General features: G+C 40.5%; 1 protein-coding gene across 1 annotated transcript; it reads right to left on the minus strand.

The window, feature by feature from the left end:
* Positions 1 to 2,642: 2,642 nt before the first annotated feature.
* actr10 (actin related protein 10) lies at positions 2,643 to 13,037 on the minus strand. Its single transcript, XM_038726145.1, has 13 exons — positions 12,832 to 13,037; positions 11,491 to 11,563; positions 11,317 to 11,399; positions 11,072 to 11,180; positions 10,693 to 10,800; positions 8,610 to 8,677; positions 8,366 to 8,445; positions 7,678 to 7,713; positions 7,079 to 7,158; positions 5,358 to 5,431; positions 4,993 to 5,074; positions 3,971 to 4,172; positions 2,643 to 3,710 (listed from the first exon to the last, which is right to left on the minus strand). Exons 1-13 carry the CDS (start codon positions 12,906 to 12,908, stop codon positions 3,529 to 3,531), a joined length of 1,254 nt encoding a protein of 417 aa, XP_038582073.1. The 5' UTR covers positions 12,909 to 13,037; the 3' UTR covers positions 2,643 to 3,528.

The following is a 13,037-nucleotide window of genomic DNA, read 5'->3' on the forward strand; positions in this document are numbered from 1 at the left end:
TTGTACAGTACACGTCATTAATTAATGTATGAATTGAGCATTTTGCAATATTCCTGATGTCATTGAAAAACAAAAGACAAAAATGTTGTGCCTAGCAAGTACTAGCAAGTTCAATGGGAGTTTCCATTCATTCCATTTCAGCTCTCAACATTGTCAGTACTTATCATTATTACTATTCAGTCATTACACTTCTGTCACATACTGTTATACTACACACTTCAAATTTTATTTTATATTTCTATATTTTCTATTTCTATTTAGTTTATTATTCTTTCAATTTCTTTGCCTTGTTGTGTATTTTTTTTCTGATTCTGAACACAGGATGAACTTTCTGATAGATTTGGGTGTGTGAGCTGTTTTTGAACCTCCTCGTCTTCCAATGAATGGATTTCCAGCACTCCTTGTGGGCAGGGCTCACCCACTCTTCATGCTACTTCTCGCCCAGACTCCCAGTCTGATAGACAGAGGTCAGACGGACAGCTGCTGCTTCCTGTCTCTGGGAACCACACTTATGCTCCAGTCCCAGTCCCCATCAAGGGAGGATGGGGTTTCCTTCAGCTGGAGCAGAGGCAGCAGGTGGGACTATACAGCTCTGTATCGTCCGATGTGGGCAAGGCTGTGGCTGTCTTCAGTTATATGGTCAGAAAAGGGATCATCTAAGTAAGGCTGTGGCCTGCAGCAACTGGTGGGAGGTCATATGGGTAACAAAGCCCCAAAATCCCCCTGGAGGTAAAAGGGGCTCTGAAGACCCTACATTTCATGGGAACCGATTTGTAGCCAGATTCAAACCTGGAAGCTACAATTATTCACCTATAAATCACCAAAATCAAACGCACTAAGAAAATGTTTCCAACAAGGATATGTATGATTTGGGGCGGTAGTTTGACCTTAGAGCTGACGGATTTATTGCCGTCACTGAAGAAGATAGAGACAGATACACACCTCCACAACAGTCATCTACAGCTCGGTGGCTGCAGTCTTCAGTTCTAAGTCAATCTTTATGCCTGTTATCAGAATTCAAACTCAGATTTCCCACACTTTTTCCTTTTTCAGCCAGCCTTTAGCTGCAGGTGCATTGTGGGTATTGCTACTGGTTCCCAAGCCCACAGTAACCAGACAGACCAACACAGTGATGAGTTTGACCCAAAAGGCCAAACAGATGCTGCTCTGTTCTGGGACACACACATTATCAGTCTGTTGGTGAGTTTCTTATTTGAGTTTAGTTGAACAAGGAAGTAAATCTACACTGTGTACAGTTTGCCTCCACCAATAGCCCACTTTCACCTAAGAGAAAAGGGCTGGTGGACATAGCTCAGCAAATTGAGAGAAGACGAGGAAAAAATGCATTCTGTTGAAGGCTGATTATACTTTCCTTACAAATGCGGTGTCTGAAGTACACTTTTGGTTTCTATTTACGTACAAGAAACTAGAATGGCCTTTCGTCCCAAAACCAACCTAAAATACAAAAATGAACTGGTGTGCCACATCAACAGCTCATAAAAACAGCATGGTAAAAATGGTAATGGTAAATGGTCTGTATTTATATAGCGCCTTTCTAGTCTTCCGACCCCTCAAAGCGCTTTTACACTACGTCACATTCACCCATTGGCGCGCTGATGGCAGAGGCTAAGGTGCCAACTGCTCATCAGAAACAGATATTAACATTGACACAGCGATGGAACAGAGGCAATGAGGGGGTTCAGAATCTTTCCCAAGGACACTTTCGACATGCAGACGGGAGGAGCCGGGGTATAGAACTGCTGATCTTCCAATAAGTGGCCAACCCGCAATCAACGTAGTGACGAAACACGGTCTGTAGAGCAGTTTGTTTGTTTGGGCTACTGTAGAAACATGGCGACTTCCATGTAAGAGGACCAGCGGTGCATGTAGATAAAAATAGCTCCTTCTAAGGTAATAACACAATGGTTCATTTTGTAAGGTCTTTATACACCACTGAAAACATAGTTATGGATATTATATTGCATTTTTGTCAATAGATCCTCCAAAATATTACACACTGAACCTTTAAATGTCCTGTTGGCATGCATAGATCCATCTTATGCTTTCCTGCTACATACTGGCCTCACTGTCTACAGGTTATTCCTGTTTACACTGAAGGCAGATGCAACTTACTGCACACTGACACTGATGCATTCTGATGGTTTGGAAGTGAGACATATGCATTTCATTGTATAGACTGTATTCACAGCCATGAACAACCATACTGGAAACCTGTTTCCCCCTACATGTTGTTAAGAAATTCATTACCAGGTGAGGCCTGATAAACCTTATTTCATTATGAAGCTGTGACAGAGATTCAACTGGAAAAACATATGGAATTGTGATTTTGGCAGCACCTGTGTTAATCTCTCTAGGAGGAAAAAAGTGCAGCTCATTTGAAAAACTGGACGTGATTCAAACATGCCGTTATAGTTTATTTATTACTGGGGAATCTGTGGCAGTGAGCTGTGTTGCAGCATGAAAAAAAATGGTCTGCTTGTTTGCTTGCTGCTGGAAGCAGGTGTGTGGACTGTTTCAAGAAAAATAGATAAATAGCTAAATAGCCACCTGATCAGCCTTTTCTTTGAGTTAAAATGTGTTCTTTTTAACGTATTAAAAAAAGGACAGAAAAGCACATCTCATTGGATTCTGAAGATTTATTTCTTGTAATAATTAAACTTCAACGTCACAGAATGAGATGGCATCATTCGGATGATGTTTTAAACGTCAACAACCACCACAATGGTTGACACAGGTGACTTGCTGGACTAAACTTCTGAGGACTGTGTGAATGTGTTCAGCCCCTTTACTCACTGACATGTCCCTGACACTCCGGTTACATGTACTAGACCTTTGTCGTGGAGTATATGAGAAGTAACTCCCACATTAACATGTCAAGCCATTTATTAACTAGAATAACTGAGAACACCGGTTTGAGTGTACGGGGCCTTTATTAAGTCCGAACAATAAATAAGTGAAACTTGGTTTGTTTTTGTTTTGAAACTCTGTGGGACGTTGTCAGATTTCCACACTTGTCATACATCACACTGGAATAAGGTTTTCTCCAACATTTTGCAACATTCTGTCATTTTGCTGACAACTAGATGACTAAAAACTCAAAGTTGGTAATGACCAGAGACATTTCTGCTGAATACCCTGGATTTCTTCAGTTCCACTGCCAACACAATCCAAAACAATCCAAAACAAAGTGTAGTGAGAGTGAGAGTTAACATGTACAGACTCATCTCAGTGAGACTTCAAAGGAAACAGAAGTTACTTAAATTCTGTAGAACATCAATGCATAAAGTCCCAACATTTCTTCTGTCTGGTGAGGTCAGAAACCAGCTCACCTGATCATCAAACAGACCTCAATCAGTACATACATACATAGACATTACAGACACCTAGAGCTGTTTTTGCAGTTAACACGTTAACAAGATTTGTGTTGGGCTTTTATATGTAAGATTACAGAACTCTTCTATCAGGGTAAAGGAGAGAACATTGTTTGAATTATGTCACAACGGGTTTCTACTTCTCTGTGGAGAAGGCTCTCTTCATAAGTGGAGGAGGGGTCTTTCCTGCTTCGTAGAGCGATTCGGGAGGAGGGGAGCTCAAGCAGCACCAGTCAGGGATACGGCCTGTCTGGTTGTAGTAGTCTCTTGACACCGACCTGCTGCCCAGGATGTCCTGCAGCGCCCCGAAGATGGCACCTGTTGCGCAGCGGACGATATGAATACAGAGAGAGCTCTCCAAATTATGTAAGAGGCCACAAACAATATTTTTGCCCAATATCTTCTCATTTGTAACCTGAGAAGGACTGGCATTATGGTCTTGGAAGTATGCTGACGGAGGAGAAATATTTATCTATATATTTTATTAATGCTGTTTTGTTTTTTAATGTTGCTTACTCTTTAAAGCCTTCAGGCCAGCTGTTGGTGATAAATATTTTAATAAAAATCACACATCTAACCTCCAAGCCAGGCGGTGCAGTTGGGCTTGGCAGGCGGAGCATGTATACGCAAGCTCTTGCTGGCCAGCACGTCACGGTACTTGGGTTTCTCAACCAGGAGGCGTATCTCTGCCAGCAGACGGTGCAGGAAACCTGGCAGCATGGCTGTGCCTCCGATCACCACCAGGTTCTCTGAGAGCACCTTACGTGCGTCGATGGGGCACTAACAGGGAAACACATACACACGTTTACCACTTTAGATCATTTACACAGATATCTCCTGTTGTTTCCACCCTGATATGACAGACATCAGACATTAATGTGCAATTGCTTCTTAAATATTAACTTTACACCACCGTGCCTTTTTAGTAAACAAAACAGTTTAGATGAAAGAAATAAACCTAAACTATCATATTCCGCTTCCTTCCTTTGTACGAGTGGCGCAGGAGAAACAATGAGGCAGTAGGAAGCAGCAGTTCTACAGGACAGCAGGACAGGTGCAGACTAAAACTAAATGTGATGGATGAAAGCTGAAGCAGGCATTACTGCACTGCCTTCTCTTTCGTGTAGAGCACTAATGATTTATCAATATCAATATATCCTGAGTAGAGTATTGCACAGATCTGATGTGTAATGTCTGCTGCTGCTGGAGATTAATTAGGCCATCCTGCACCGATGTCATCCCCACATGAAACAACAAAACTGCTCTCAGTTACATGGAAAGGAGTCAAAAAACTGGGGTGCTGAATTTCTCCTGCCAAAGATACTAAATGTTTCTGATATCCTCCAAAAGGGAAGATTAGTGAGGTTAAAAACCCAATGAACAGCAACCAGGGCACATAAGATGGTGAATACGGCTATGAGAGATCATACTATGTTACTACAACATGCATGCCTTCAAGGAGAAACTGACTTACATGTCTTCTGTTTTTAAATCTTCCATAGTTTACTTACATTACATTCGGACTGCATCGAGTTAGCGATTGCACATAAACATAACGTCACACATTCCAAGGCGTATAAAATGAAGAACTTTTCTCTACCTTGACCAGAGAGTCGAGTATCAGCGAGGCAACGCTCTTCTCTTCATTGTCCTGTTCAAACAGGATCTCCATCACAGAGTCCCTGGGAATAAATAAAAAACAAAAAAACCCAAAAAACAAATAAGCGGCAACGTTGTGACAGAAATCCACAGGCCAGAAAACAAGCAAGTTCTGGCCTTTAGATACACCTTATTGCAGAGACATGAAGATTCTAGGAAGACATTGACACTAGACAATCTCATTTTACAGAAGGACCTTCCACCGTGACAAAAAAGAGAAAAACACAATGCAAGCACATGGAAATATCTCGCATTTGCTCAGTTAAAGGCAACAGCAGACATAAAGAGCATCATTTGATGAACTACCTGATTGGTCCTTTGACGTGAAGGATTTTCTCACCGTCCAGAGGGTAATCCACATCTGGAGGAGGGGCGGGACGCTACAAACACATTCACAAGGAAGAAGAATTGTACATTAAACTACAGCATGTGAACACGTTTTCACAGACTGAGGATAACTAAGGTAACATACAAAAAACAATTTGGGTTCAACGTTAATGTTTTCTATTTCACTTGCCTGGTCGTGCAAGTGGGTCAGAAATCTACGTGCCCGAAGAAAATTTTTACTTTTATTAGCGGTTATCAAGTAACAACAGGACTGAAGTTAATTGCACGTTTAATCTTAATAAATAATAAAATAAATGAATCAGAGGGAGCAGGGATAGGTATTGTTAGGATTTTATTGATACACTTTTATTGATACTCCTTATCGGTTTGGCTCTTTGTCAATACTCTTATCAGTTCTTTTTCGTTACTGATAATTGCCTTTTAAAGATAATATTATTTTAAAATACAATAAATTCAGAACAGGATTATAATTGAATATTATAACTATGCATTGTTTCTAGAGCAGCAACAGTAAAGTTTACTATTCAAACTCAATAATATCTCACTAGAAACAAATCTAAAATGTCAATAAAATAAATCTGATTCCTGACATCAAAATACTGAGAAGGATGGACTGATTCTTCATTCAGAAAGAATGAAGAAATCAGTCTTTTCTCCTCCTGATTTACTTACTTATTATATGGGTGGTGATGGGGCAATGGATAAGACACATGCCTTTGGTGTGAGAGACTCGGGTTCAATTCCCCATTGTGACATCTACCAATGTGTCCCTGAGCAAGACACTAGTTGCTCCAGAGGCGTGCGACCTCTGACATGTATAGCAATTGTAAGTCGCTTTGGATAAAAGCATCAGCTAAATGAGTAAATGTAACCGAGAAAGGAAGAGGCCAAGGTTTTTTTGCCTCTCCTATAGAGATCCTTATCAGCCAGAATAAATTAACTGTGTGGGGGGTCTTTGAGGTTTTGTTTATTTAGCATCTTACCAAAAAGCAATGCCCATATCTAACTAAAGGAATAAATGTAATGTAAATGAATTAACGTTACTGCCAGTAAACAGTGGAGTGACTGGTTTGTCTCAAGAAATCCAGATTTTAAGATTTGTGGCAAACTAAGCTAAACAGTTAGACTACAACAAGACAGCCTTCGTTTTTAGCTTGTTTGTAAAAATTCACAATTGACCCTTTGCTAAGCCCCTCCCCCCTTAGTTACTGTTGCTAAGTCCGACAAACTGTCGGTGCTGCCACTGTCTATTACTGTACTCCCCAGAGAAATATTGTCAAATTTGTTGGAAAAACATTCTCACAAGGAAACACACTTTTGCAGTTGCATTATACATTTGAAGGTTGTATTCAGGCTGTCAAACTGACTCAAATTGACTCAAACGGACGTGAAAAAAATGAAAGATAGAAGCTAAAGCCTACCGATCACACAGTACAAATGAACCACCGCATCCCCCGACGATTGAGACAAAAGACAACGATACGAACGATCAACACTGTTCCTGTAAATCTCGGAAGGACTCTATTCATTATTACAGTCAGCAGGGCTTTATTACGTTACATTCTGCAGGAAGTTAGCTAGCGTTAGCGAACTAACATTACATTAGAAACAACCCACCCAAGTGTTTTACTTGTCCCAAGCAGGGAAATCCTTTTTGTTGAGCCCTGTATTTCACTTACCTCAGCTGTACCATCCAGGTTAAATTTGGCTTCCTGGATCTTGAGGCCCCTCTGCAGGTCACTGACAAAGCATGTTCTGACTGCAGGAAACAAAACCAAACCAATGAGCATTAACCACCAAAACTAAAAGGATGAAAGTTTTAACCAATGTCCTCAATGACTGTTGACAATGTTAATGAATAAAAAATGTTGTCCTCAATGAAAGCTTTAATTAGCGGATTTAGTGAGTAAATTACATATCTGCATCATTCTAAAGTAACTTATTTAAATCATAAAATGGGAAAATATATCAATTAAACCATAATCCCGTCCAATTTAAGGGCTTTTCTTGCAGTCATAAATTGAATAACACTAAACATAAAGCTAACATATCTATGGGGTCAGAAATGTTAGTAGCATTTTGACAGGTCAGTTTTGCTGGGGTAATATTTCAGTGAAGGAATAGTAAAGAGAAAACAGCGACAGACTCAATGGAAGTTTTGTTGTTGTTTGTTTGTTGTTCTTTTGGGAATGCTGCCTTTGAAAGGATTAACTAAAAGCGTGATCCATTACAAAGCCAAGCAACAGATAAGAAAGTACACCATCTCGGTCAAACCTACCCTTGATATCCTCCACAGTCTCCTCTGAGATGGTACCTGCAGAAAAGATGAAGAGATATAAATGAAGTGGAACTTCATTTTCTTTGGTTCACTTGTGCATAAATCGTCCATTTCTCTCATTTCACTTCCAAGTTAGATTTATGACGAGACTGAATCAGCGTTTGGGGAACAGGTGAGCTGACACTGCCACAACAGAACAAGCATCAAATACGACCGCTTGATGTAATACAAACAGACTGCAGATTTTGGGCAGTCATTTTTTCCCCCTGAGTCATGAACAGTGTAAAAGGCTGATTACAGAGAGCTCAGTCCTTCTGCGCTCACTGCAGAAATGCAGTCTGTTCAACAGTCCTGTCTGTCTTAATTATTGATGCATATATGTGTAGCTTCTCTCACTCTGCTGTTGCAGCTGCAGATCTCACAGCTCAACGCAATGATTCAGTTTGCTTTCCCCCAAAAGCATGAAGAAAAAACTCTAATATAGACCGCATGCATATGTATAATTCACATATTGAGAAAGGTATTCACTGAAACAAGTTCTTATGAATAGTATATTACATGTAATGGGTCAAAGCCATTATATTTTTCTGCTCTCTGCATGGTAAAACAAATCAGCAGTCCATATTGTAATAACCATCCATTGAAAAAACAAAGACACACACAGTGTACTGTATTTTTCTGTAATTACCAATGACAGCTGGTACACTCTGCCCAGTGGTGGTGTCTGTGTCAACAGTGCACTGTTCCACAAGAAGTCCTTCTAATTCTCTACAGTAAATACAGACACATGAAGTTATGGGAGGAAACCAGCACATCTGAAATAAAAACTTTCCATTTTACAGTCACATGGTTTCCAGTCCTTTTTACAGCCAAGTTTGCACAAAATAGTACACTGTCACACACCCCTCCGTAAATCAGTTAGAGCTACTTACTTATGGATGGCTTTCCCTCCCAAAGGCAAAGCCTCCCATGCTGGCAGAATAGGAGTGCACTCATAAACCTGACTTCACAGTTAAGGTGGTAACATATACCCCAAACTTATTTTTGCATTTGCACATTCAGAAACATCACAGGACGTCACAAGAAAACGTCAGTAATCCATCAACAGCAAGACAGATATTTGTGCACAGCAGTCACAGTTTTCCTGTGATGAAGGCAAGTTTCAACATGACACAATGGTCCAAGAGATGTTTAGCCCAGCTTAGCACAAAGACCGGTGATGTGGGGCAAACAGCCAACCTAGCTCTAAAAGAACGCCATCCAACAGCTACACATCATATCATCTACAAATGCAGGGGGAAAAATGGTTTAATAAGCAGTTGGTTATTACATTGGAGCTGCTGGGTGACCTAACTTTCAGAATGTGTGTCTTTGCACACTTCCATAACTTTGAACAAAACCCAGCTGACTCTTTGGTGTATTGATGATAGCGTGCTGCCTAACAAGATGCTATGATGTGATTAATACAATCTGGAGCAGATGGGAGGATTTTTCCTCCTTCAGCACGGGCTGGCACTTTCCTATATCTCTGAGCTTTTATCCCTCTAGAACCAGGATGCAGATTGAGATCCTCTGGTAGGGCGTTGCTAGCTTTTCCACGGTCTAGGCTAACAACTAAAGGGGACAGGGCTTCAAGATCAGGCTCGCAGAGTCTGTTCCTTGTTTCATCTCACTTCTTAACACTCATTTATAGAAAACATCTCTTGGTTGACCAGATGAGAATAGGTGAAATTCAGTACAGGAGTTGGGGGTGGGGGTGGCCTCCAGTACATTATATTCAGTGTCAACGAACAGTAAAATCATAACACGTGAAACTCAAAACTTAACGCTAAAATGAAATTTTGTTAACAAAATCAACTGTCTGTCATTAGGAAAAAAACACAATGACTGTGTTGTATGTAAATTTAAGATCTGTTACATACAATTTAGCTCATTTATTATATCAGTGCATTGCCTGTCAGATCTCCCAGATCTTTGTGGCTGCCTGCAGCTACACTTCCCCTATCCTCACTACTGTAAGTTCCACTATCTATACTAGAAAACAAAAAGAGGAAAGAGCATGCACACGAGTTGCTTTGTGGCTGTAACAACTCTGCTGATGTTCACGATACCCTGCAGTCCCTCTGTAGCCACTGGACAGCCGGAACACCAAAAGAATGTTTCACAATGATCATGCAGGGAAGGGGGAGAGCAGTCACCCTACCCGGATACAAACCTGGGTCTACAGGGTACCAAACATGCAACTTGACTGCAATGACAAAGAGCCAGGCTCGTTGGCATGGCAGAGCACTAACTAATTCGTAATGATGGTACTCCGTCCCACTGCCCTCCCCTTTGGGAGGCGTCTTACACACAGCTCCAGACTGTACTCCCATCCCAGGGTGCCCCCCACCCACTAGCGCTTCACCCATCTCTGGGGTCCCTCCCAAACAGTATATGAGGTCCCTCATATAGTTCACTGGGCGCGCCCCGATGACCTACAGGGTACCAAACATGCAACTTGACCGCAATGCAAAAGAGCCATGCTCGTAGGTATGGCAGTCAGAGCGCATACTCAACTGCTGTATTAAATGTTTTATCAGACTCAAAACACAGGTTTAGTCTAATTTTCTAGACAAGCAAGACAGGAGTCGGGACAACTGCTCGTAACTGTCCCAAATTGTTCGGGACGTCTGGTCACCCTAATTATCTGTATATTGACTTGTTTATGTTTTATATATTCTTTGTAGTAAACCACTATGTGTGATACCAATTTCTGTTTGACTTCTCTATGTTTTACACTGATTGCTGTTATTTAATTAATCAATAAAGCTATTATTATCATTATTATCAGTCATTATCAGTGCCAGGCTAGGCTAAACATGTCTTGGACCATTCTCTCCACTTAACTAAGATTAAAGTGATATCAATCTTGCCACCTAATTCCCTGTAAGAAAGCAAACAAATCCGTGTCTTAAACAACTGGGCATATGTCCTTTAAGGGTCGAGGCCTACAGGATGACAGGAAAAGGATACAGGTAGCACCAGCGTCTCTGTGTAGCCACAGTCCATCACCAGAGCAGAGTTGATGCCCAAAGTCATGATGGCCATGAGGTGACTTGGGGCAAACAGCACAGATGGCACCTGGAATACACCAAAGAATAATCCCTAACACACTGTATCTTACACTTACTATTAAGGCTGTCAGTAAAGCGTGTTACTGCAGGACTTTATTTACTTTTGTCAAACTTAATAAGTCCCATACTTTTCATGAATAAGTATTTTTAATAGAATTATTTTTTTTATTATTTTTAAGTAAATTTCTCACATCAGTGACATGCATCCTCCCCATTAAAACTTTTTCCAAACATGTCCAGCAGCGTGTATAAAACCCTGATGTGTTTTGTTTTCACACCTCAAACTGTTTGAAGAAAACTTTGGTGAGCGTCTCCCTGAAGTGAGACGGGCAGAGGATGGACTCGATGATGACCACTCTTCTGTCGCGAGGGTTCACCAGCAGGTGCCTGATTAAGACAAAGAGGAAGACAAACTTTTAATGTTATGTGGCTGGACCGCTCCATTTTATAGCTGCTGCACACCTTAGTAACCTTAGTAACTTTTTTAAAGTTACAATGAATAACTGATGTAGCAGAGTCTCACCTGAAGTACAGCAAATGGATAAATTCTTTGAGGATGACATAAAGCTCTTCTGTGTTGATGTTGTACTGAACCACGTTGATGGCCTGAAAGTGAGACATGCCACATTAACATAATATTTTTTGCAATTTCCAAACAGCTTTCCAACTGATCACTCAGAGCAAAGCGGCGTCTCACCTGTTGCTGTCCCGGTTTCCGGATCTCGCTCGGAATTATGAACCTGGGCCCCGTTTCCCCTGCAAAGCCGCATCTGCAAGAAAAGGAAACAGTCAGCTGAGCCACTAGGAGGCGGCACAGACAAGATTAAGATTTATATTTCTGATTATTCAATAATATTCCTACAAGCCACAATAATGCAAGGAGTAAGCCTTTTTTCAGGCTCCTACACATATTATATAAGCAATACTAGTGAACTGTGCAAAAACAAAACAAATGTAAACATGATGCATACATGGCAATCAAACTTAAGTGAGAAATTATTTGTATTTCAGGAACAAGGACTTGGCTCACAGGGCCACATAATTATTTTATTAAATGGCAACATCGAACTTACAATAGTAAGTTGTACCTAAATAAAATAACAGAGCAGCTCTGTGTGAACTGCTGTGGGACAGTAATTGTAGACATCATTATTAAATGAGAACAAGCCTCTTGATCTTCATGTGACTTGCCGCAGGCCAGTTTCTTGTCTTCGCTATATAAAAACTTTGAATAAAATTACACAAAGACAACATGTTTTTTGTAACATTGAAGGCATAGACACTGTCAGCTCCAGATATTAAGAATTTCATTGTAGCATTTTTGGTAAATCTCCAGTTGTGCTAACTTAAAACTAAACTAAAATGGGGAGATATGTGAGGTATAATGGCAGGTGAAGTGACAGCTTTCAGATTAACAGGTGCTTAAATAAAACTATTTAGGTCCCTCAAACAGCAATCAACATGAGGGGAAATGTTCAGCTCACAACGGACAAATGATGAAAAATGAATCATATGAGAAAACCAAATTTAGATTTGTTGCTCAGTGTTGGCCTTTTCCAATTACATCTAATGCAATTACATTTTCACCAGTACAACAAAAAATATGTCAATACTTTTGTTTCTAGCTAGACATTTCTGGTAAAGTTTAGCTTTGGCTTTAACGTTAGCTAAATTAAGATTTACCCAAAAAGCTTTTATTGGTAGTATAGCTGGGTATTACTGACGTTAAGTGCAAATGTTTTCCTTTACTTTATTGGATTTGATCTTCGCTCTAATTTAGCACTGGCTAACAGCTGTCAGTTGGAATAAATCGTGCAGACTTGGTCTAGTTAGCATTGAGTGTGTGGCTTACTAGCTAACACCGCTACAGCATTTACTACCAGTAACGTTACAAACAATTACGTTAAGTATCGTGAGTTTGTGAGAAACTCCTGTATTTGACCAGATTATATTAGTACCAAGCGGTTAGTTAAGAAAACAAATATTTACGCTAGCAAATGCTAACCGAAAGGCTCTGCTAACGAGGCGACATACTCACTTTGTGTATGCTGCTCCCAAGTCAATGACGATCGCAGTCTTCTCTCCTCCGCTTCCCAGCCCATCAAATAAGGGCATTTTATTAATTTGTTGGCCTTTCGGCGGAAATAATGTCAATACTTGTGTAATACTAAATTTTCATCGTAGCAAAAGGACAGAGAAATCTGTTGTCTTCCTGTTGGGTTGGGTCTTCCGAAACGCGATGAC

This window comes from Micropterus salmoides, unplaced genomic scaffold (genome assembly GCF_014851395.1).
Source record: "Micropterus salmoides isolate LMB-PRFRI ecotype aquatic unplaced genomic scaffold, ASM1485139v1 Ms_hic_scaffold_18, whole genome shotgun sequence".
NCBI classification, from domain to species: Eukaryota; Metazoa; Chordata; class Actinopteri; order Centrarchiformes; family Centrarchidae; genus Micropterus; species Micropterus salmoides.